Source organism: Pavona decussata, unplaced genomic scaffold, assembly GCF_977016875.1.
Source record: "Pavona decussata unplaced genomic scaffold, jaPavDecu1.1 SCAFFOLD_156, whole genome shotgun sequence".
NCBI lineage: Eukaryota > Metazoa > Cnidaria > Anthozoa > Scleractinia > Agariciidae > Pavona > Pavona decussata.
The window spans coordinates 6,608,625-6,635,000 of record NW_028145568.1 but is presented as its reverse complement, the minus strand read 5'-3'; the positions used below and the strand labels follow the sequence as shown (position 1 = coordinate 6,635,000).

Sequence of the window (26,376 nt, the reverse complement as noted above, 5' to 3'; positions counted from 1 at the left end):
AGGTGATTCCGTTGAATTGCATTGCGCATCCTTGCTGCGCATAATTTTTTTGCGTCATTTAGCGCGCGTACGAGCGCGCGCACGCACAACATTACGGGATTTCCTTGAGGTTAAGCTCGGCAGGAAAATAAATGGTCCTTTTCTTCTAAACGAGCACGGTGACCCCCATTTTTTAATGCATCAATTTAAATGTCATACGGTTGACCACTATATATCGCGATTTAAAGAAAAGTTTAATACTCTACTTTGAGATATTTTCATTTGAATGCTTTAAAAAGCACGTATTAAGGTAGTGCTGCTTACGTGCACACGCAGCAAAATCTTTAATTTCTTTCATAATCTTTATTCCAGTTCAATTAAAATAGTTTGTTGTGTAAGATTAAAGTAAATTTTGTTGAACTGCTTCGATATTTTAATGCAAGAAATTAATTTTTATAGATATGATAGTTCCCTTTTCTGGTTACTAGCGTTCCTAATATAAACCTCGTGGGTCATCTATTTACTATAATAGCCATCCAGGTTGCACAAAAACAAGCACGGTGACCCCCATTTTTTATTGCATTTTTGTAATGCTCATAACATAGTCATGAACTGGACCAAGTCTTAGACAATTTTTAATACTCCTTCTTTTTCAACGGAATCACCTTAAAAAGAAAAAAGCTCTAAAGTAGGAAAATTGAAATAACACGATAAAATTGAGGATATATATTTTTTCATAAACATGCAACTGTCGTTTTGCATGTCAACTTATTTATTCCACACATCTGATTGCCACAACACTAAATTTTCTGCAACACTTAGTATCGAGTATTCTACAATATACATGTAACTATAACTATTGCTAGTCTATTACAAACACATTTTAGGCTTCGCCAAATAGAAAACCATCCAGAAGACCTATTTCACTCACTTGTTTTTAAGCGGTAGAAGAGCTATCTGTTCTGATGTAGCTACAGCGAGACCTCTGCTGGAGGAGTTGTAGTGAATAGCTGATAGTGAAGAAAAAGCAATGGTGTTACCATGACAGGAATACACCTTACAATATAATAAAGGTTAAAGGTTAGAAATAAGCAAGAACTGAGAAACTGGAGCAAATGGATTAGGGGGTTAGGAAATTGTGGTGCTCCGTCAGTGGGGAGTGGAAACGAATGTTTGGTTAATCAACAGAGTTGATAACTAAAGGTAAATTGGTCACCGTAAAGAGAGTCGACTGCTGATGTTTCAAGTGTTAGCTCTTTATCAGATCGAACGTCAGCACTCAAATCTCTTTACTGTGGCCAATTTACCTTTAGTTATTAACTCTGTCAATAAACCAAACATTCGTTTCAACTGGTGCAAAGCCTGCATATTTGGTCATTCAAAAATTAGTCACTGTCTCCAAATCATGATCACACATGGTATACCTCAGCTAAAGCACCTTCCAATGCCATGTCCCTAAACAGCCGTGTACGTAATAAGAACACGGAATGAAATACACGTATTTGAACTGCAAATGAAACAATTGCTAAATGAGAGATCATCGCAGTCATGTAAACAAGGAGTCAGGGTAGAACGGGATTCAAACCCATGACCTCTGCGACACTAGCCCAGTGCTTTACCAACTGAGCTTTCATGCCACCTGGGAGCTGGTCATATAATGAATCCGTAATATATAATAGCACCATACCGTGAATGGAAAATTTTTAACTTTGTATCTATATGTGCTGACCAAAGACACATTTCTTCAGTATCTGGAGGAAAAAGTGAATATTTGCCAGGGACTATTGTCGGTTATTTTCTTAAAATGTTGACTTAAGTTAGAGAAAGTGTGTGGCAATACTTCGACCCTGTGTGATCACTCACCAGCAAGATCTCCTCTGATCTTATGAGCCTTTGGACGGACAGTCAGTAGGCAGGTATGATCATGGAGATCCCAAACCTTAGTAGAACGGAACAAAAGAATGCTGTTGTGATTTACCTTTGCAGTGCATCAAAAACGATGTTACAACACCAGAAGAAACGTAAACAGCTTTGTTCACTTAAGAGATACTTTGTCCCAAATAGTACACAATGCTGCATGTTGGGACTATTGCCACTAACAAACGCTTTTATAAATTTTGGACAACTTTTACATGTAAAATGAAGAAATTCTCAAAATAAATGGACAGTGCAAGCTGAATTAATTTTTTACTAGTATTTCCCTTTTTTTCGTGCAGCATTAATAAATAAACACCATTTTGGACATCATGAAACAGACACTGTGCTTCAGATCTCATACAGACAGCTGCTTTGCCTACTCTAATTTCGTGAAGGCAACAAACTGCAATTAACTAATACAAACCTTAACAGTTTTGTCAGTAGAAACACTGAAAATTCTGTCATCTTCTGGACAAATAAATAAATGAAATATCGGTGCTGTGTGTCCCCTTAGAAGGCCTGTTGGCTTACTGAAACAAAGGAAATAAATATACAGCAGTTGATGTATTGAAAATCATCATCTCTAATTTTATTTTTAATTTTAAATCAGCATCTCTAATTTTATTCCTTATTTTCTATAACTTCTACTTGGGAGTTCAAAACTCCAAAGCGCATTTTGCATACCTTGGAACATAAGGATTCCACATTCTAACGAGTCTGTCCATTCCTAATTAAGAAAGCAAAGAGAGTCAATGCATAGAGCTTATTCCAAAATGGCTGCCATTTTAATATTCTTTTGTTTGTAATCAAATTAGCCCTCCTTGCCTAAGTTGTTCTTAAGCTCAAAAATAAGAGAACATTTTACCATGAACGAGACAATCAGGGCTTATTTGAAAGCAAACAAAAGAATATTGACATGGAGGCGATTTTGGCATAAAGTTCATGGCTTTATGTCGTATTTGTTTAGGGATGGTAATGGGTTAAAGATGCCTCACACTGCAGTGCTTAACCCTGCAGCATGATGAAACCAGGGCCTAGGGTGGGCATTTCATTAGGTGTCATTTATGGTTTTCAGCACCCATTTATTCACCTGGGAGGAGTGAGAAAAGGTTGAACAAAGTTTCTTGTTTGTGGAATCAATGCAACGATACAGAGACCATAAAGATCACACAGGGATCAAAGGAAGGGAGGGGATGGCAAATATCTGCAATTTAAATTCTGTGTGCCACTGACACCACCAGGTTTATCATACAGATCTAATTTCACGCCTATGGTGCTGATATTAGTTTTAGAACTCCAGAGAGGGTGCTTCATTGTTGAAGAAACCTTATTTCTTTTTCACCTACGTCATATACTAAGCATCTCGAAAATGTAAAAAAAAAAAAAGATGCTTAAAAAAACATGAGGATGCTTATGGTAACGCAGTCCTTATCTACACCTTTACTATACTTAATAAACAACTTACGAAAGTAGAGGAACTTGAAGAATCTATATCTCACCTCCGGTTACAATAACATTCTTTTCTTTACAGAAGTCAAAAGTCTTGACTCCCTTGTACACCTTGAACACGGTCTGGTCGCTGTCCATTCGTCGTCTTGGTTGCATATCACGAACCGTGGAGTTTTGCACTTTCTTTGAAGCACCTGTAGGATCGCGGAGCTGCGACTCTACATGTGTGCTGCCCATTGTTTGACCTGAAAGCAAAAGCATAAAATAGTGAAAGAAGTTATTATTATATGGTTTGAGAAGTTACAAGCAGAAGCAGAAGATGTGCTATATCTTACAACAGAACATATTACTAAAAACTCATCCTTTTATAAAAATGGCATTTTCAACAACCATCCAAATAAATATTGTCAATCCGTAGTGATTTTGTTACAACGCTACCCAGGCCTTACAGATTATGCAAGCAAAAATTGAAGTCAAAATTTTTAATGAAAGACTGGAATCAATCCAACAGCCACCATCCCCATTCTGTTCATTTTGAGACTGGACAGCACCTTTGTTTACTGACAAAACAGATGTGGAACTCACCAATAACTAACGCAGTCTCTGGATGATTGGAACAAGAAATAACTGCTCTCAGCGAGTCATAATACTTCAGCTGTGAAACCCAGTCTTCATGGACTTTCCATCTACGAGAAGACAAAACTCACATTATTTTACGAATCTGAAAATTCTAAAAAAATCTAAAAATCAGAAAGAGAAGCAGAAGAAGACAGTCTTTACAATGTAAGATGATGTTCCCAAAAGTTAAAGCACCTGTTGTCTCATTGGCATCTCTATTCCCATTTTCAGTTGTCAAAGTGTGAACTGGCAATCTTACTTTTGAATTACAATTTATTGAAAATATTTCAAACATATCTGTACTTGCTGATGGAGATATTTTGGTCTGACAACATAAATATTTTTGAGGATTAGTTACTTTAAAGAGTTGTCATATTAACTATCTGGTATGAACAAATAAAGTAACTAAATTTGCAATTCACACTCAAAACGAGTTTGGAATGAAGGAGGTTGCACCATCCCTTTCAGGTGAAGGCATAGTGTTCCATTGCATGCCACGTACGTGTCAACAAGAAAGGTGATATTTAGGGCAATTTTACACCAACCACATTACAGATACAACAGAGTCTAAATACCTGATACATGTAAATCTTGAATTTTCAGAATTTACAACACTGCAATGAGACAGAATTAATGGCACATAAGTACATTGTACCACACTACAAAATATTGCAACCGTAAATTCTTTGGACCCTTGATGTGAAGATAAATATCATTTTTTGTTTGTGAGTTTTTCTGTTTGTTTGTTTGTTTATGTGTTGTTTTTGTTTGTTTCTTTTATCTCATTTTACTTTACTGTGTAAAATACTTTACTGTAGCCTTTTGGAGTGTAAATAAATAAATAATAAATAAATGTGGCACTTGACACAATTTCCTTTTTTTTTTAAATTATTATTTTTTACTTAAACCCATCTCTGAATTTCAAAGAAGGATTATGTATGAGCTGAGAGAATATTAAATTTGATGATTAGTCATTTATTCAGCAAAGCAACAGAATGACACCGCTTAAAATAAAAGTAAAATATTACAAATTAGCCTTGTTTAAACATGAAATGTACTAATGTACAATACATACCTATCTATATTTACACTAGCTATTCCTTCAACCTTCGGCATTTTCTTCCAATTTCTGCACAAAAAAAAGGATAAGTGTAAAAACACAATTGTTTAATAGTTCTCTGCTCTTGAATGGAACAGAAATTCTACACATGGCTTGCATCTTTATTAAGCCCCTTCTATTGCCTAAGACTAAAATCCTTTTTCAGGCTCCACACCAAACAGTCTAGTAACATATTAATTAATTTTAGTGATGATATTGAAGCTAACTACAGGTACTTGAAGAGAAGTTAAGCCACACTGCTGTATATAAGAGGAACTTATGCCAACAGGTCACACTACAAATGGGAGCTGGCACCAGATGAAGACCTAAATCATTTTCAGCTAAAATTGAATTTCAAATACAAGCAAACTAAAAGCTGATTGTCCATTCTCACTTGATTGATATTATAACAGTAGTGTTGGTTTAATTCTCCTTTTGTAGAGAACCATCCAAAAGTATTGTCTTTGAAGAACAACATATACAGCTGTTGTTGCCATCACTGAACAAGGATCGTGTCCAGTTAAAGAAACATCGGCCAAGCTCCTTTAATTTGTTTGTTCACACTCAGAACAACACAAAGCTGAGGATCGTGTGTGAATGAAGAAAAGAAGAAAACAACAAGAAAGAACTTTGTATCCTGTGTTGATCTGTAAGAGCAGTCAAGTTATTGAAAAGTTTGCAACCCAGCTAAAAAAAATCTGGACCAATAAGTACAAGGCCAACAACAAAACAACATGATAAATTAAGCTGAACCACAATGTAGAGAAGAAAAATGATTACAATAAAAAATACAAATAATAATTCATTAAACTAGTACCATTGATAATGATTATAAATGCAAAAGTAATCTTCAGTACCTCAATGTCTCTCCTACGGAATTCATAATAAATATATTTACACATCCCTAGAAAGCAAATAAAAGAATTAAAATAATATTAAATAAATGTGATGGTATATTTCCAGCCTGGTGAATGAATGAGAATGATGTATTATTCTAGAAAGTGATGCAGGCATACTTGAAAAAAAGAAATCAGAGTGCTCCTATCAAGAGTCGAACCTAAGACCTTTCGATTACTAGTTCGGATGCTCTACCACTGAGTTACAGGAGACTCCTGATAGGAGCACTCGGATTTCTTTTTCCCGAGTATGCCTGCGTCACTTTCTAGACTAATACATCATTCTAAAATAATATTATTTTCAAAATGTTTGTTAATAAATGCCACATATTATATCACCAATATAGTAATAAATTAAAATAAAGGTATTAAACTTAGTAGTAAACAAAATAACAGCAGCACATTATCAAAATTTATTATAAACAGAGTGTATATATTATTATTAATATTAATCCATGTACATTTCTGAAATGGTTCACAGGCTTGAAGTGAAAGTCAAATCTAACACAAGCAGCAATTAAATATAATTTACCAGCAAGACGCACTTACAGCAGTTACCAATGACAAGCGACCTATTGCCTTCAAAAGACTCCGATAAAGTTGCGTTTTGGTGGACGTCAATCATAGAAAAGCCGTTGAAATTATTTTGAATTCTTCAGAACATTTCAAGGCAGCAGTAAAAGAAATTGGCAGTTTTATCTGCTGACAGATGGTAAACTTTATGAAAGTCGATTTCCAAGCCAGTTTATATAAAAAAAATGGGCACTGTTTAGATAAAGCCGTATTTTTTTGTACATTTTAAATCACTAGCTACCTGTAATAATTTTGCAAAATCAGCGATGCGTGCAAGTGAGAAAATTATAGCATGCAGTGAAAAGTATTATTTTTTAATTCAAAAAAACCTTTTAATTTCCCTTGATCTGGCTTGGAAATCAATTTAAATAAAGTTTACCTTCTCTTAGCAAGGTAAAATCCTAAGTTTCTTGCTGGGTCAATTACCTTGAAATCTTGTCAGAAATATTCAATTGAAAATAATTTCAATGGCTTTTATTTGACTGACGTCCACGAAGACAGTAGATTGTGTGTTATTGGTAACCACTATAATTCTTGAACAAAAAAACTTCAGGAAAGAATAACTTATAATTTAGTGAATAAATCTTACGACGAAATGATTACCTGGCTGTCGCCATACAAAATAATACATTCATCTGGTCCAGTTGGACTAAAAAAAAAATTAATAATAATAATAAAATATATTAATAAACAGGTCCCACACAAGACAAGATGAACAAGATTGTTTCATTTTTAACACAAAATGAAGTGCAACTTAGCAGAAGATTAAACATTGGAGCAAAACCACATGTAAAAACTCTCACTGGTGAATCTGAACTAAAACAAAAAAAAGCAATCTGAAATACACTATAGGTCGGTCATACATCAAGCCCTTCATATTGTGACACTGGCTTATTAGCATTTAATGAAAGAAAGACTCATTTGCATGCATAATACTGCTTTTTGTGGCTCTCTGGGCCTAAAACCTACTCAAAAAATGTTTGTTTGACTTCAAACAAGTCTAGAAGTTGCTTAATTTGACTTATAGGCAGCCTACAAGTTGCATTTTGCTTAAGATTACCCTATACCTTTAGAGGTGTCTCGCGTACAAGCGATGTAGCGCGTCCGGTTTAAACTGTAGCTACCTGAACCCTCATATCAAATTAAAGCTTATAGAGCTGGCTATCAAACTATACCAAGAGTTTTGAAATAAAGTGAATTGTCGAATTTTTCACGACCTCTAAATGTAAGCGTCCGAATCACCTTTTGAAAGCTACAAGTCAAAGCGAATTTTATTTTTTGCTAATTTTATTTGCTCCTCAGTTTCTGGACCCAAAGTGCTAAAAAAACGTGTCTGCGTTTTGCCATACTCAATCGCAGTGAAAGTTACGGAACATTTTCGTAATAAGATAAAAAAAAGCGGAGTGATCGTACAAAAATCACTCTCCGAGAAAAAATATTTCGAAAGAAAAAAATCACAGACACGTTTTTGTTGTTTATATGTTAAACTAGCTACTGTCCAATTTCGGCAATTCATTTTATTTCAAAATTCTTGGTATAGTTTGATGGCCAGCTCTACAAGCTTTAATTTGATCTATGGGTTTAGGTATCTACAGTTTAAACTGGACACGCTACATTGTTTGGACGAAAGACACCTCTGAAGGTATAAGGCAACCTTAAGAACCTTGCCACTTTAATTTGCAGTTCAGTAAATGTCCACCTCTATCTTCCTCCACTTCAGTGAATAATACTGTCAAATATCCCTACAAGTTTGACCATATTGATGGTTTTGCTTTGGGAGAGCCAGTTGCACAAGGAAAGAAACCAGTTATTCAACAAACATTATTATTTAACATGATGCACATTGTCAGGGGAACAGGCAGGAAGATACTGGCAGTGTATATATTTAATCCAAATATTTTACTTACCAGTAATCAAGTCTCAAAGGAGTTGTCTCTAAACCAGTGATTTGACAGTATGGCTCAAATGTTGATAATTCAAAGAACTGAATTTCCCTATCCCTAAAGAAAAAGTGCAATCCAGTTATTTTTCATGTTATAATACATGTAAATCTTTTAATTTTAATGTTATTCATACTTTTAACCTGAACTACCCTATACATCCATATTAAAATAATTTTCCTTAGCTTGTGGTTAAATCCTTCAATTCAGTTCCTTCACAGTGCTGTTAGATTTAAATCTTAATTATTCAGATAAATTCTCCAAAAATTAATGACAAAATGATTTACTACAAAGTGATTATTAAAGGTCTCTGCCAAGAAAAAAAAATCATAACATGCATGCAAAAAATATCAAAACTTTCTTGTTACATACTTATTTCTATTTCTCTCTAAAATAATAAAAACTTACCCCGTTGAAATAATAAATTTGGTAAATTGAGGCATTAGTACAAAATCTGTAATCCACTTTGTTTTCTTGGTTGAGGTCTCTGCCTAGAGAATTAGATTTTAAGGAGATAAAATTAAGATAAGGCACGTTAACTGAATTTAAACATCAACAATATTAACACATAAATATAAATAATATTTAAATTACTACACATGTTATGATGTAGTAGTCTACATGCAGTTGCAAGCTATGGTCACCATTTGCAGCTGCTAATGACACCTACATGAAACTCGATCTGAACACAGATGATGTAATATTGTAACATGATTATAGAATATTATTACAGCTGTTTGGTCAATACATGCTGGAAATCGTGAGATTAAAACATTCAACTGCAGGGACAAGTCAAGTCAAGTTTATTGTGTACCCTTACATGTACTGCTTGCTTCATTCTTTTAAATTCCATATTTTGAGACCAAAATGAGACAAGACCATCCTGTAAAGCACAATGTACCAGATTATTGATAAGATAGTAAACTGAATGACATGTTACTCAAAATGAATATGAAACAAGAAGAAACCAAAAATTAGACTGAGAGAGTTTGGTTTTTTAGACCTCCCAAAGACTCAGGATTTCCAATTACCTGCCATGGAAAGTCAGGGGAGGCATATACAATTTCTGGAACCATAAGGTTTAAATGGTCTAAATGGGCCATATTGTATTGGTGGGGCGTGACCTTACCTGAAAGCTTTAAATGGGTTGAATCTCAGGAACATGGTTTGCATTCTGTATCCTTTATACATGATGTACTCTCCATGATATTGAGTTAAGACTTAAGATTAGGCAGGCAGCAACGACCAATAACTTAGCAAATGTCTAACAAATGGGTTAGAGGTGGGGTATGGAGGGGGGGGGGGATTAGCAAAGCCATGGACAGTTTAGTGGGTCTGTTGGTGTTTTAAATGGTATCTGTATTCTAGGTTTCACAGCATGTCAATTCTCATTTTAGAACTTGATTCCATACCTTACTAACTACAAGAAAGTTGTTGTCTGCCGTATTACACAGCCGTATAACATGCTCCCTCTGTGAAGAGTTAGAGTTTTCACTCATGGCAATGATGGCAGGCAATGTAAAAGCAGTCTAGAAACAAAAATATACAGAAAGAATGTAAAAACTATATATTATAAACCTGTATTGTGCAATAGGTATCAAACAAGGCCTTCACTTTTATTGATATGCCAGCACCCAAGCAAGAAAAAGGATGTGTGACATTTGGTCATGGTATTAGGTTATCAAAGTTATTCTATTTTGTATATTCGGCAATTGAGTACCCTTCGCAGTACTAATAATAGGGCTTCATTGCCATCTGAGTGTTAGCCTGCGTAGCAAGCGTTCCCGTAAGAACGAATTTTTCCACATTCTGGTAACGCGAAAATTGGGGCGAGAGCAAAAAGTCGGTGGACAGGGGTGGGAGTGGGGAGGCGAGGGAACGTTTGCCTGCACCACGATTTTGAAAAACACCCACTGATTTGTCACGGTTGATTTCATTCGCTGATTGACAGCTTGTCAACAAATTAGCCGATTACAGATTACCGGATATAGAAAAATAAAACGCTTCAACCAACTTGTCAAACCCACGAAATACTGTAAGCTGTGATGTCGGAGTCGCGGAAACTCCAAGCGATCACTGCAGAGTTTGTCAGTGCAATTTCAAGGGAAAATTTGGAACAGTATCTAAACCTGGTTATATTTCTTCAGAAACTCTTTTCAAACCATCGAAAAGAAAAGATTCATACGGTAAAATCCTTGCCGATACTTGCAGAGCGGTTGGACTTGAAGTGGAAAACACCAAGTTAAAGTTCAAGTTAAAGTAGTGATCGTTAATTCTACCGGCCAAGTTACAACAAGAATTCCTCACAAGGAGCAAACTAAACAAATAGTGCAGCAATTGTGTAACAAGAATTGGCAAGCGGCCGCAAATACCATACTCAAACACAAAGAACTTAAGCCAGAAGTTGTAAAAGCACTGAAAAACACGTTTCAGAAGAAGTGGCTAGCTACACTAAATCCGAAAGTATTTTGCTTTTGAATGAACCGGATGAAATTATGCTTTGCACTGGAGAAATAATAATTATTTCTCCATTGCAAAGCATAATTATTATATAATTATCATAATTGAAGGGCTGGGAGCATAACCGACTTATGTCGAATTTCAGCCCGTTTTTCGATGTTGCTTGGATTTGTCCAAACTTTTGCATGTGAACTGCAATTTGATTGAAAACCATTGTCCAGTATTTTTTCACGCCGATTTGTGTTTCGCATTAATGCCATTGAGAAATTTTACCATGTTGTAAAGATATATTGGTAACATTATAGACACTGGATGACCAAGAGGACAATGCACTGAGTATTAAATACTTGTATTCAATATACACTCGTTGTCTTTCAAACAGGGCACACGAAAGCGGTCTTTTTCGCGGGAGCAACGAAAAGAATGCTGTCACGGTTTTATTTGATTCTGTTACAAACTACCACGTGCATGACAGGAATGTCAGAAATGTAAACAGTTACATTCTCCAAGAGAAAATGTGTCCATTTCCTGGCGTAAAATCCAGCTTTGTCCTTGTTTGTCGACATATCACTCTTGATAACGCAAAATACCAGCATTCTACACGATTAACAGGAGGACATGAAGCCATTTCAACGATTAACAACGATTAACGGCAGTTCTATTAAAAGGTACTGACTATCTATTCTTTTCACGAGCAGTCGGAGTTAACTGTTGAAAATCTATGTTAATCATACTTTTATTGAATCATTGCCTTGAAATTGTAAAGTTAATCGTTAAATACCGAATTTCAAGCCTGGCAAACCACAACTAAGGCTTTCAAAACACCTTGCACATGGTGGGATTTGTCTCTGATGCTCCCGCGGGATTTGATAATTGAATTGAAAAATTCGCCACGGCACAGTCATCACTACCAAGGAGGGATTCTTTGGACAACATTTCGACCAGTTCCTGTGAACTGCATTCATCAATTTCATAACTTTTCAAAAGATCCATAGACGTCGTGCGTTTACAAACTTCACCAAACAAAAGCGAAAGCAACTAGCCAGTACGATACGCAAGTTGTTTATCTCGACTGCCTTGATCTATTTTGGGCTTGTTACAACCCGCAAAAGCAAACCATGATATCATCTCAAACGTTACTTAAAGAAACAACAACTGGTGCGACTAGACACGGCTCGTGGACAGTGGAAACTTTTAGGCTACCGATAATTTGGAAAACGAGGTCTGACGTGGACAAAACCTATAAAAAAATTTGCCTTCCAAGCGCGTTCACTTGTACACAAGCAAACTACCAAATCCCCTTCCCCCTCCCCCTGACTCAATGTTGTCTTTTGGGTCACAAACAGTTTCCTGGCAAGCATCACTTGCCACATCAACATTGCATAAGGGGGAGGGGGGGAGGGAGAAGTAACTGTGTAGAATTACGAAGAGAGAAACAGTAAGTGAGTGGTTTTTTGGCTGTCTGTGTTTGGTTGTCATTGCATAGGGGGAGGGAGTGGGAGGGAGAAGTAAGCAAGTGGTTTTTGTTCTATGTGAGTTTGGTTTTCTCAAGGAGTTTTGTCCACGATTGTAAAACCGCGAAATGTTTTCAAAACCAGGGAGAGCCAAAATTCGGACAAATCCGAGCGAAATCGAAAGCTGGGCTAAAATTCGACATAAGGCGGTTATGCTCTCAGACCTTCAATTATTATAATAATATTGGAGTATCCTGTACCTCCTTGCCTTTTACTTTGCACTCCACACATCATAACAGACAACTGAAAAATCAAACTCTTGCCGAATCCTGTTGGCAAAGATGGTGCACTGCCGTTTCTTGTTGCGTTTTCAAAGTAAAAGAAAGCCCCGCTTCGCTCAGCTCCGATATAACTTCGTTCAAACACGTTTCAAAATCTTCCACATCTTCCGCCATTTTGATCTTCGCAAAAATTTGATAGCTACTTGTCAAACCTGTCACTCGAGGTGACCACACCGCACCAATCAGGAGCCCTGTTTGTGGACGAACGGGTTCTTCAAAATCGTGGGGTATGCGGGCAAGCGTTCCCTCACCTCCCCACTCCCACCCCTGTCTGCCAATTTTTTGCTCTTGCCCCAATTTTCACTTGGCCAGAATGCGGAAAAATTCATTCGTACGGGAATGCTTGCTACGAAGGCTATCTGAGTGTATGACTCCTGTTTTTTTTAGAGACCCCCTTGTCTGACCCCTTGCAGTATGACTGACAATGTGCACTTTCATGCATCTCAATACTTATCCATCACGTAAAGCATCAAAATAATGATTTCAGACACATCAAGAGTTGTAAGTACATTATAACAGCTTATACGTTAATTTATAAATTACCTGTAATCATTATCAGACACCAAGATGTAAAAAACAGCTTGAGATGAGAAGGCTCTCAGAGATAGACTAACAGCTCAGGAAGGGAGTCTTGTCGGCTATGTACCCCTGGTGAAAATCTTTGGAGGATCCTCAAAGATCTTCAAAGATCCTCCAAGATCTGCAAAGATCTGCAAAGGTCTTCTAAAGATCCTTGAAGACAAGGATCTTTTAAAGATCCTCACAGATCCTGGAGGATTTCTTGAGGATCCTATAAAGATCTCTTGAAGATCCTGATGAGGATCCTTTCAAAGATATTCTAAAAGATCCTGCAGGATCCTCAGAGATTTCATTAGGATCCTACAGGATCTTGAAAAAGATCCTTTAAAGGATCCTTTCAAAGATCTTTGTCAGGATCCTTAAGGATCCTCAAGGATATGATGAGGATCTTACAAGGTTCTTGTAAAGAACTGTTCAAGGATCTTCCAAAGATCTTTATCAGGATCCTTAAGGATCCTCAAGGGTCTTACAAGGGTCTTAAAAAGATCTTAGAAGGATCCTATAAAAGATCTTTGTCAGGATCCTTAAGGATCCTCAAGGATATGATGAGGATCTTACAAGGTTCTTGTAAAGAACTGTTCAAGGATCTTCCAAAGATCTTTATCAGGATCCTTAAGGATCCTCAAGGGTCTTACAAGGGTCTTAAAAAGATCTTAGAAGGATCCTATAAAAGATCTTTGTCAGGATCCTTAAGGATCCTCAAGGATATGTTGAGGATCTTACAAGGTTCTTGGTAAGAACTATTCAAGGATCTTCCAAAGATCTTTGTTAGGATCCTTTAGGATCCTGAAGGGTCTTACAAGGTTCTTAAAAAGATCTTAGAAGGATCCTATAAAAGATCTTTGTCAGGATCCTTAGGGATCTGATGAGGATCTTACAATGATCTTCAAAGAATCCTATCAGGGATCCTTGAAAGATCTTTGTCAGGATCCTTAGGAATCTTCGAAGGTTTGATGAGGATCTTACAAGGATCTTAAAGGGATCCTATTTTATCTCTTTCAAAGAACTTTCCCAAAATCCTTAACAGTCATCATGGATCTGATGAGAATCTTAGAAGGATTTAAAGAAGATCCTTTCAAGGAGACAAAGAGGATCTTAGAAAGATTTTTGAGGATCCTTTCAATGATTTTTGTCAGGATCCTTAAGGCTATAATTATTATAATGATGTTACAAGGATCTTTAGACAAACTTGTAATGAGAATCTTATCAGGTTGTTAGAGAGAACTTTGCAAATCATGGCCTTGTGATTAATCAAAATATAGGATAATAAACAATTCACTAAAAATAATTGGGGTTACTTTGGAACCAAACAGGCTAATTGCACCAATTTTGCAGTCGTGGAGGAAATCACCTTTCAATCATGCATAAACCATACACAGTCACATGGCAATGCAGTTATAAACCTCACCTCAAAGGCAACAGAACTAAATATTTTTTTCTTGCAAAGAAAGTGATCAGTCACATAAAATCTCAACAAAACAAGATTTCCTGGGTCTACAAATATTTTCACAAAATGTGAAGACAAGCAATGACTGAAAATCTCTTTCTTCGACTTTGACAACACAAGAAGCTAAAGGACGAAACTTTACAACATTAGATCGTGATCAGTTGATTCAATATTAATTTTTGTGATTTTTGGAGCTGCAATGGGCCAATTATACTGTGGAAATTTCAGGTAACAACTGATGTTAGCCATATCAATGCATGAGTTATATTTATTCCTATTTTACCTGATAGGGAAAAAATAGAGAGTCTATTTTATTTGTGTTTTATTTTTATTTTAAGTCTCTTTTAGAGCAAGATAGAACAAGGTGTTGTATTTTATTACTATTTTCTCATAACAAACTGAAAAATAGCCTGTAAAACAGCCTGTAATCCTATATCACTATTGCTCCATAACATAGTAATACACTGTTTTATTTATATTTTTTCCACAAATAGGATAGGCAATGGCCAGTTAGATTGTCTGTATCACATGTTGTATGTACATATTTTGCATACACCAAGGGAAACTTCATCTTCCTAATCTAAGGTGAAGTTACTATTTGTATTCATCATTGTTGATGTATCCACCGTCAATGTTGAGCCATATAAAAAAGACAAATGCATGATGTATACTTATTGCATGTACACTTTTTTGCTCAATCTAACAATTACATATACCAGGTACTTCTTTGCAATAAACTTATAAACTTTAAGCTTATGTATGCAATAATAACAAATGGTTTGGAAGAAAGAGCAAGGATGTACTTATTTTCTATACCACAAGATTGAGCTTTATTTTTGGTTATATTAATTGGGCAAATAAACACATAAAACCAAGATGAGCAACTGATATTAGTATTTGTACCCGGCCTGCTTTCCAGGAAAAGCTTTAAAAAAAATGAAGCTTATATTAAACTTGACTTTATACATGTAGTACACGTCACTGAAATGCATTTGTGAAAACAATATTACATTCAGACCTTCTTCAATGGATTTCGACTCCATTTGATGCCAAAAAGAACAACAATGCTTTCAATCATAATTCCTACAACTTTCATACACAGTGCTAGCTTTTAAAATGAGCAAGAAAACGTGGGGTCACAGCAACACCTGCAGCCATCTTGGATTTCATTCAGACTGGGTAGACTGGGCACGAACAAGGCCATTTTGGTCAGCAGACATGCCACTGCAGGCTCGCGGAAAAGGCCGTTTCATTTTCGATTTAGGCGGAATATTCAAGAAAACAGGAGACATTTCCCGTGGATTTTTACCTCTGTTAAGCTTCAAAATGTTGGGTTCAAGCAACAAAATGTGGATAACTACTTTTAGCAAGAGGTAAGCTTTGAAATCAATAATTTTGATTAAAAAGACTGCATGAAAATGTGTGATTTTATGTGCTTCTTGAATCTTATTTGAGCTTAACTGCAAATTCGAGATTGCTAAGGTAAACATTCCCTATTTATTTTTCTTATACATGTAAGGCCTTTGCAAACGTTTTTGCAGAGTAATTTGTAGCCAGGTTGTTATCATGTCTTGGTATAAGCTGAAGACTTAGTGATCTTGGTTTGGTTTGATTGACGTTGTATGAAGATCTGGAGTTCATGATCAACTTCATGGAGTGTATAAGCTTATATTTTCTGTAGCACCATGAGTTAAAGGTTGGTTTTACTCAGGAATCAACAAGATTGTTACAGATGAGAAGCTCACTGAAACATGTGTCTAAAAGCGTATACTTGGCACTGCCCAGATCACTGTCACAGTGATCACTAAGTGACCACTGGTCACTCAGGAGAACTGATTTAAAATGCACTTTTTTCTGTTGTACTGCAGATTTTCAGCTCAATAATGTTGTCAAGGCTGATACTCAATCAAGCAGCTTCTGAGTCAAGTCAGCAAATCCTGCTCAATAAGCTAAGTCACTTATGACCGTTGGACTCTATTTTAACTGATTTGATTTTGTTGCAAATCGTGACTTCTGCTACTCCTACTGTGAAACAATAATTATTACCAAATAAACTTTTGTAACTTGCATAATGGAGTATTGGTCATTACTTGATATCATGTACATGTAGTTGAAAACAGCAAGGGTACAATCAATATTTTTTTTACGAAATATCCAATCATTTTTCTTTTTTATTTAGCACTTCCCCTGAACCTTTACATAATTCAAGACAAAGCCATTTTCTGAATGTTTGTTTCCTGAGAAGTTTACTGTGAAATTGTTTTTTGCTGTTACTTGTTTCTAGCTCTGGCTATGGAATACGGTCTGTGAATGACAAATTTATATTGTGTGTAATGCATGTAATTAACCATCCAGATATAGTTAGAGAAAAAATCAGTTTGTGAAATCTGCGGATATTTAAATGGGCTAGAGCTGAAAATTAAGATATTAATAGATGGTTAAACAAATACTTTAGCGCGAATTAAATCAGTTTGCGCGTTCAGTTCTGGTTTCAGTTTGCGTATGAATAGCATCTCATGAATGAGGCAATCAAATTTGCTGGTGCATTTCGCAAGTACGTGAAACCGTTCTAAAAAACGCTGTGGTATGGAGGGCTTGGCTTCTTGTACCTCGAGATCTTCATTGAGTTTTCGACTCACAAACACAGGTTGGATGGCAGTTCCTACTTTTAAACTTAGTTTACTTAGTTGCTGTTTCACAATGTTCGCTGAACTCTGAATTGTGAAACAGCAACTAAGTAAACTAAGTTTAAAAGTAGGAACTGCCATCCAACCTGTGTTTGTGAGTCGAAAACTCCATGAAGATCTCGAGGTACAAGAAGCCAAGCCCTCCATTGTCAACCAACAATGTGTAGTATACAAATTTTAATGTAACCTGTGCGATGCAGGATATGTGGGGTATACGCGTGGGCACCTGCATGAGCGGGTAGACGGACACAAAAGAAAGTCGTCTTCCATTTACAAACACTACCATCTTCAACATAATGACCAGATACAACAGCGTTTTTTAGAACGGTTTCACATACTTGCGAAATGCACCAGCAAATTTGATTGCCTCATTCATGAGATGCTTTTCATACGCAAACTGAAACCAGAACTGAACGTGCAAACTGATTCAATTCGCGCTAAAGTATTTGTTAAACCATCTATTAATAATTATATTAATTTTCAGCCCTAGCCTATTTAAATATCCGCGTTCACAAACTGATTTTTTTCTCTTGATAATGGAGTCAAGATGACTCCGAAACGTCGAGCCTTAAATCTCTCTGTAATTTTTGCATGTCTTTGCTGCAGCAAATCCCTTTTAATTAAAAGATATAGTTAGGTGCAGGAATATATGAAGTATTGACCATGAAATCATTTGCAGTGGCAAATGCTATGTACAACTAATTATTAAAAGACATGAACTATGATAATTCTAGGCTTAGAACAAGGAACCATCATCACCTATTTTCAACCTACATGTATTTTATAGCTATTTTATTTCTGGATCTATAAACCAGCAGAGTGCTATTTTAACCCTATTTTAACGTGCATGACATACATTTAATGCCCTATTCTCGGTTTTCACTGTCACGCCATTGAGAAAAAAAATCGAAACCATTCCATGAATGAAGTCAAGAAATTGACATTGTATAGAGGATAAATAAAATAGGCATCTGTCCAAGTGTCAGGTCTGTGCGGCATTCCGTACTCGAGTTATTTGACAAAATGTTCCACATGAATTTATAGAGCTTAGTATGGAGACGCCATGTTTGTGTCCCTCTGAGGGGCACAAACATGGCGGCCGGAAATACGAAAAAACATCTGGAGTTCACTTTTGCCAGAAAAGAGGTTTCTTTGCCCTTGTGAATTTTCGAATGTTTAGATTACTATTTTTCCTCAAACTTGAATTGTTTAGAATGCTGAAAATCACCCGAAGAGTCATTTTTAAGATACAGAAAAGCTCTGTCACGGCCATCCTCCTTATGTCACGCACGATGGAAACTCGGAAATTGAAACTATTCTATTTTCAAAAGGAAGCACGACATCGAGCTCAGAAATTGTGGACAGACATATTTTTAGGTAATCTTTCCTTGAATGAAGGTAAAAATTTTGTAGGTCTCCCAGTTTTGAATTCTAGAATTTGGTGACGTCACGTGAAAACCGAGAATTTTAAACCTGTTTTAAAGGTATTTTTGTACCATTTTCTATTTTTCCCCATTAAATTATCCCTGTTTTATGTTTATTTTAAGCCTATTTCATTTTCTCATCAAATTATATTCACAAGCTTTTCAATTTCATGATATAAAATCCCATGAAAACCTCTTGAAAATTTGACCTTGAAAATCTCCCGAAAAGCTAAATGGGAATTCCATGTTGTGCCTACTAAAACCGAAGTATTTTTGCAAGCTTTATGACTGTTAGAAAAGCAGATCTTAGCAAGGGCTATTGGAATCCAAAAAGAAAATTGGGGGTAACCACGCATTTTTTTAGAGATTATTCAGCAACAATTACTCTTCCTTATTCTAAGGCAGCAGTGAAATACAAAGCAATGTATGGCGTTTTACTGAAAAATGCATGGTTACCCCAAATTTTCTTTGGATACAAAGAGCACTTGCTAATTTCTGCTTTCTCCGCACAGTTTTGAACTACGCAAAAATACCCCTGTATTAGTAGGCACCACCCATAGGAATCTCGAGATGCGCAGAACGTATGTGCAGAAACAAAAGTAGGCACCGTCCTAAAGGGACTTCTCATGAGCTTTTCATACATGATGCAGGAAATTTCATGGGCCATGCTGTTTTTCACATTATTTTCATGGATTTTTTATGCTCTTTCCATGGCAACTTCATGGTTAAAAAATGCCATGAAAATGCCCTTACTGGATTCTACGCCAGGACATTACCCCAGGTCGATGTCTGCCTTGCAGTACAGGCATGAGGCACCCCCTCGGCATGGCGCCATGTGCCGAGGCCCCTCATCCCTTATGCGGTCGGTGGGTCCTATCCCCATCCGAGCCTTGCCAGTACATTCCCTGCCCAATCTTGCCCATCAATAATTATTGTCTGTTGTGTTTATTGCGTGCCTTTACATTAAAATGGAGCTGCACAGAGTGTTACTTTAAAGGAGAATGTGCATGTAAACTTGACATATTTTCAATTTTGTCAAAATTCATTTCATATTTATTAGAGTGAATGATTTCTTTTAATTTTCAATGTAACAGTTCAAAACCAGATGAGTCTTGATTATGCCTTTGCCTGAGAGTGAGACTTGTGGCTAAAAGAGGAGTTTTTTTCATAAACGCATAACTGTTACAAATTTATTGAAGGGTATTATTTTTATAGCTGACATTGTCAGTACTAGGCACTGTAGGCAACATTTTCTTTTAACTTATCATCCAACCATGTAAAAGTGTTGTTGTGGATGTTAGCACCCTGTTGCAAGTTGTGATGACATTGCACATTGAAGTAGACATTAGTTCAACTTTGTACAGCACATTTCTGCAACTTGCAACACCGGTTGTAATACATGTAGGTATAACAATGTCTTTCAACTTTCAAGTCATAACAATGTTGTGCTACAGCTTGAAAAAAAAAATTAATGCTGTCTGTATTTCTCATCCTTTATTTGTAGTAATTTTTTTCATGTCTTTCTGCATGTAAGTGGCCTCATTTTCATGAAAACAAAGGGCTCACACAAAAGGAAGAAATAAGAAGAAAAAAACAGGTTAGCTTTATGAGACATTTTTACCCTTTTTTTTTTTAGATTTTTACATTTTGCATTAACTGTGGTGTTTCATGGTAAGGGATTGATGATTTTAAACCATGAGATTTTTACAAGTGTAAAACATCAAAGATCTATTTGTAAAAAGATGACAATAATCTGAGAAATAAAATACATTTGGCATAAAATTTACTGCTTGTTAAATAGGATACTTATTTTGTGCATGAAAATTGAGAGTATTGTAAGAGATGCACAAAAGGATCTTTCTACCATTTTTCCGAAAAATCCCTGAGTAGTCACGATCCTTGAGAATTCGTGCAAAAACCTTGAGAAGATCCTTCACGTCCCTTCCTTGCAAAAATCCTTAAACATCCTTCAGGATCTTTGCAAATTTTTTACTATCCTTGCAAGAACCTGAAGGATCTTAGCAGAACCCTATAACGATCCATCAGGTCCCAGCAAGGCTGACATACAAGGACCATGAAGAATCCTTCAAAGCCCCTGTCAAGATCCTTAAGGTCCCTGCAAAGAACCTTTAGGATCCTTCAGGATCTTTTTAGGTTTTTTCATGATCTTAAGAGAACCTGAACCTGAAGGATCTTAGCGGGACCCTGTAAGGATCCATCAGGTCCCTTTAAGGATCCTACATTACAAGGACCATGAAGAATCCTGCTAATGCCCTGTTAAGATCCTTCAGTTCCCAGAAAGATCCTTCAGGTCCCTGCAAAGATCCATTAAGATCCTTGAGGATCTTTAAAGATCCACATAAGGATCTTTTGTGGATCTTTAAAGATCTTTAAAGATCCTCAAGGATCTTAAAAAGATTTTCACCAGGGACATTTAGTCACTCGCAAAATTTTACAGTAAGTTCAACTTAAGGGTGCACTCTTTTAGGACTGTCCCAGAACGTGAATACATGGGATAGATGGTATTTAAATGTATGTTCTTTTTTGGGACCTTTTTGGGAATTATTTGGTTTACTCACAAATAAAAGGAACAGCATTCTGTTGTGAAGGGTGTCAGGTTTATGGGAAAGGGGAAATTGCATTCTTTTAGGAACTAATATGTTGTCTATTCTTGTAGCACAAATTCTACTCACAATAATATTGTTTTGGAAATGAATCAGTAGGTTAAGTAAGTATTTTAAGAATGATTTTGTGCTGCACCTCTTTAGATCGCAAGTATGAATCCTCTTTCTCTGCATACTCAAGCTGCATGAATGTGCAGAATTCATCCTAAACAGAATCAGAAACACAATTTAATAAATAATTTGCAAAAGCTGAATACCGATACTCTTTGTTACATTAATGGTGTAGTTAAGATAAATAAATAAGACACTAATGCAGTCATATAAGATTGAGTTAATTCTAATTTGGGGTTCTTCTATCCACCATTTGATGGTGAAAATCTGTGTCACACACTGCATTTGTTTAACTTACCAACTACATAATAAATGAACAATATGAAACAAAATATTCCCTTCTAAGCTACAATTGATAATGAAAAATAGCTGCTGAAAAATCCTTATGGATGTTTTAGATTTTGAAGGATTGAACAATGAGACCAACAACTCAATAGACGAAGGTTTTGTGATCCACAAAACTTCAGACGAGGCCAACAATGTATGCGCCTGCTCGACAGAGAGTCTTTAAAGCTCCAGTCAATTTGACCAAACTAACTTCCAATAAGCTTGCAGTTTACACACTGCTAATGTAACTAGTGTTTAAACTGTACAAGCCAAGACTTTAAAATAATATTCAAAAAGCTGAAAATAAATGAGACATGAACAATAAGTTTTTCTTTTCCTTACAACAACCAATAGTGCTAGAAATGAAAATTTATTTAAAAAGAGAAACTATTTAAATGTTATAGAACAAACCGTGAAGCTGTCAGCATCCATATTGAAAAATCAATTACATCAAATTTTGAGCCACCCAACGTTTAAGCCCAGTGGTTACAAATGATCTTGTATATTTAAATTTACATAACTGAGAGTTGAATGTTTTGTTTTTATCAACATGGTGATAAAAAAGCAGCAGCTGTCAACATGTGAAAGAAAATTTGTATTCATAAAAAATGATGAATTTATGATGTTAAACAAAAAAATCTTTCATTACAAAAATCAACAAGAGAACAAACAATTATGACAGTTTTGCCTATAGCCAAAACAAGAATTAAGTATACTGTAACTTACCCAATTTATTTGTCCATCAGATGAGGAATCAATTTTCATAAACAAAGCTGTGACTTGATCTTCATTCTGTTTTCAAAAGATCATTAAGACAAATTATAAAGATTCACATGGATTTAAATTAACTTAAACAACGGTAAGTTTGGAGCGGTTCCATGTACAATATGTAACAGTAAATTACATTTAACTCCAAAACAAACTCAAGTTTGACAGTTTGTCAAATTAATAAATAAATATAACTGTACTGAATGTTGGCCAGTAATAACAAACTTTGCCACATAATTTATGCTGCTTTCAAATTAGACACCTGTTTGTTACAGTTAAAGATAAATAAAGGTCAGATGATAGTGGCATAATCAATGCTCATTTCCAGATTTATTATTTATTTATACATCCAGAAAAAGGGGTACACCATATTCAGCTTGTTACAAGAATACACAGACACGAATATCTGACTTCTGGGGACTCCTGCCGGTTTCAGATTATAAGTGTTTTTTTTTCTTTCATGCTCATGTTTGTAGCAATAAAGAAAAGTAGCAATAAAAGTAAAAAAAAAAAATTACACCAATTGAAAATAACTCCAATTAAAACAAACATGAAAGGGCCCACCATAGCTGAATTTTCACAATTTCAGGCATCCAACCTACAGTATATGATCGCTGATTGCTGCCAGTTAATAAACACAATTTAATCTAAATGTAATCAGTGGTGATTCTGGCCTACAAACAAATTCAAGATGCATAAATACTTAATATTCTGGAGCTCTAAATTTCTGATTTATAGTGTTAAAGGATGTGGGGTGATTATTCTATATGCAAATGATATTTTCTGGAATATGGCAAGTGAACATAAGATACATGCACAAAACAACAGTTTAATAAGTTAGAGCGGCTTTCAAGCTTTGTATAACCAAAAACCAAATGAAAGTAATATAAATATTACTCTGACAAATCACAACAGACTCAAACAACACAGTGACCAAACCAATGAGAATTGGAAGCAAGTCACAACTGATTTTGGTTTTCTTCTCATTACTTGAGAAAGTAATATATTAAGTTAATTGCTATAACCAATCGCAGAGTGTACTTAAAACAACCAAAGCTAACTTACTTAATTTGAAACTTGATAATATTGGAAACTGCTTTATATATTGCCCTGTATGTGATAAGTTAAACAAACCTTGAATTTAAAATGAAACAAGTTTGTGATGACATCTTTAAACTCTTCAAGATCAAGTGTTCCATTACCATCTGAGTCTGCTTCCTATGAAATACATGTACACCAGTGTAAACAACACTGATTTTATTGGGAAAAGTGCACATTTCTACAACAGTACACTGGCCCAGGCCAAGCATTTCTACAAAGAATAAACTTTAAAGTTGATTACTGTAAATATAATACTGGTTTCTTCTGATAACGTTAACCAGCAGATAAGTTGTTATCCAGATGACAAATTATCTTAGTTCAAGTACATTTTAAATCCATTAGATAAATTGTCCACTCTCTGAAAAATTTGACCTGCTCTTCAAAATAATATGCAACCAACTTCTCTAAAACCTCAGAATTCTAGAACACATTACATTGTACTTTGCATGTTCATATTCTGATACGCTTGAAGAGCTCATTCTCTAAGTACTGTACAAGTATTTATTCAAAAACACCCTAAACCTAAGAAATTTTTTAATGTGATTACCAAAATATCAGAGTATTAAACTTACCTCAAAAGCCTGTCTCATTTTATTCAAGTGCTCTAAAGTAATTCTGTCCTCAAGCTTAAAATAGGAAAAACATTGTGTCAGCAAAAAACAAAACTTTCCCTTCTGCCATTAAACTTGTCAGTAGTGACTTACGATATTTCTTTTGCTCTGTATTACAGCAATTCCACACAAATCAACTTGTCACAGTAAAAGACAAAGGCAAACATTTATCAGGATACATGTATTTAGCTGCATCAAATAAACTGTACAATCTGTATTGCGTATGTGCTGCATTTATTTAATTACTTATCTCTGGGTTTGAACTTTAGTTTATCAAATGATATATATCCCGATCCCAGTTTTTGTTAAATAAACAATACAGTCGAACCTCTCTACTATGGACACCGAAGGAACAAAGCAAAGTGTCCGTATTAGAGAGGTGTCTGTTTTATAGAGGTCATGAATATTATGTCACTTTAAAGGCTTCATTGATGGTCTTAAGTGTTCTTTAAGTCAAAACTGGCCCAAACAAGTCTTTTAGGTACATTTACATTGTTTAATCGACAGTACAAATCATTACAATACCAGCGGTAATAACTCCAAAAACACATGGCAAACTATGATACAGTTTCCGAACAGTAACATAATACAACAGTAACAAGTGTAGCGAACACTTACACAGTAGAGTATTTAATGAAAGTTCTTTGTTATTGATTCATTTTGTGTTAAAGAAGTCTGTAATGTTAAACGACAAACAGGAAATCATGTTGAATAAGAACAGTCATCACTGGAGTGTCTGTAATAAAGAGGTTGAGTGTGTATGAATTTTCTCTCTGGGACCGAGATTTCGTGTCCGTTGTCCGTATTATAGAGGGTCCGTATTATAGAGGTTATTTTTACAAAGAATGTAAGGGCATTTTCCAAGGACCAAGTGAACTGTACGTATTAGAGAGGTGTCCGTATTACAGAGGTGTCCGTAAGGAGAGGTTCGACTGTACATTTGTATCATTACTATGTGTTATTTAGACAAAGGGAATTGCTTTATATTATGCCAGTCAGACTTCCCCCTGCACCAACCTCTTTTAACCAACACTTTTCCATTACCCAATCAATTCACTGTACAGTGTATAGTTGGAACCTCTCGTAATAATTATTGATCACCTCTCGTAGGCAACTGATGGTATCTCTTTTTCAACTGTCCTTTTGAAATTTTAATTGTTTTTAGCCTCCAGTAAGCAATATTAGTTGACATGTGATCCAATCTCACAATGGACACTAATTGGATAATGCAGTGTTGTACTACTAATTTGTTGCGTTTGACATAGAACTGAAAGAACACACTCCTAACTGAGTTTGGAGTCAAGATTGTATGTGGCAATCAACGAAAGAATGGATCTCGGGACGTGTATCTTGTCTCCCCTACAGATCTTGGAGGGGCGGATGACGTACATCATCACCAACTTGGCAAAGGAGAGAATTTAAGTCTGGTGACAACGAAGGCACTCCCTTATCTTTGATTATTACTAGTATATATAACTAATAATGTATGAGTAAATCACAACCTAATTGACATCTCTGGTGTCCAAGACTGAGTGCATTAGCCTGTTGTGTTGCGGTATGAGGATTTTACAGCGGTTACCAATAACACTCAATTTCTTGCCTTCAAAAGAGTCGGATAAAGTTGCATTTTGGTGGATGTCAATCAAAGAAAAACCGTTGAAATTATTTCGAATTCTGACAACATTTCAAGGCAACACAGCCAAGAAATTGACAGTTTATCTGCTGACAGATGGTAATATTTATCAAACTTGATTTCCAAGCCAGTTATCTAAAAGAAAAGGCATCTTTTAGAGGATACCATATTTTTGAATGAAAAATTTTAGATTGCTGCACGTGATAATATGTTTGCTTATCCTTTATCGAGAGAACGGACTGCTTTCATTTTGTAGACATTGCTGTGACTTGAGTTTACGATGGATTGTTCCCGTGTTTATATACATGTAACCCACGTGGAATGAACTAATCAAGCAT

General features: G+C 35.7%; 2 protein-coding genes across 2 annotated transcripts in view; one reads left to right on the top strand and one right to left on the bottom strand.

Annotated features, from left to right (window-relative positions):
• The window catches only part of LOC146465574 (cilia- and flagella-associated protein 337-like), a 52,491-nt gene that overhangs the window by 24,505 nt on the left and 1,610 nt on the right, over positions 1 to 26,376 (bottom strand). The window contains exons 2-19 of the mRNA XM_085128620.1: positions 24,367 to 24,420; positions 23,828 to 23,911; positions 22,652 to 22,717; positions 21,624 to 21,692; positions 9,884 to 10,000; positions 9,292 to 9,354; positions 8,880 to 8,962; positions 8,439 to 8,531; positions 7,135 to 7,180; positions 5,920 to 5,966; positions 5,039 to 5,092; positions 4,539 to 4,577; positions 3,931 to 4,031; positions 3,396 to 3,590; positions 2,581 to 2,623; positions 2,321 to 2,426; positions 1,843 to 1,918; positions 911 to 989 (exon numbers count right to left, since the gene is read on the bottom strand). Coding sequence (XP_084984746.1) covers positions 911 to 989; positions 1,843 to 1,918; positions 2,321 to 2,426; positions 2,581 to 2,623; positions 3,396 to 3,590; positions 3,931 to 4,031; positions 4,539 to 4,577; positions 5,039 to 5,092; positions 5,920 to 5,966; positions 7,135 to 7,180; positions 8,439 to 8,531; positions 8,880 to 8,962; positions 9,292 to 9,354; positions 9,884 to 10,000; positions 21,624 to 21,692; positions 22,652 to 22,717; positions 23,828 to 23,911; positions 24,367 to 24,420 — 1,415 coding nt within the window. The remainder of the gene's footprint in view (positions 1 to 910; positions 990 to 1,842; positions 1,919 to 2,320; positions 2,427 to 2,580; positions 2,624 to 3,395; positions 3,591 to 3,930; positions 4,032 to 4,538; positions 4,578 to 5,038; positions 5,093 to 5,919; positions 5,967 to 7,134; positions 7,181 to 8,438; positions 8,532 to 8,879; positions 8,963 to 9,291; positions 9,355 to 9,883; positions 10,001 to 21,623; positions 21,693 to 22,651; positions 22,718 to 23,827; positions 23,912 to 24,366; positions 24,421 to 26,376) is intronic.
• On the top strand, positions 13,373 to 18,287 carry LOC146465575 (uncharacterized). The gene is made up of 3 exons (XM_085128711.1): positions 13,373 to 16,125; positions 16,621 to 17,357; positions 17,987 to 18,287. The coding sequence occupies exon 1, from the start codon at positions 13,683 to 13,685 to the stop codon at positions 14,040 to 14,042; it is 360 nt and encodes a 119-aa protein (XP_084984837.1). The 5' UTR covers positions 13,373 to 13,682; the 3' UTR covers positions 14,043 to 16,125; positions 16,621 to 17,357; positions 17,987 to 18,287.

Coding starts and splice junctions, on each gene's coding strand:
- LOC146465575 (XM_085128711.1), top strand. CDS start 13,683: ATGATGAGGATCTTACAAGGTTCTTGTAAAGAACTGTTCAAGGATCTT.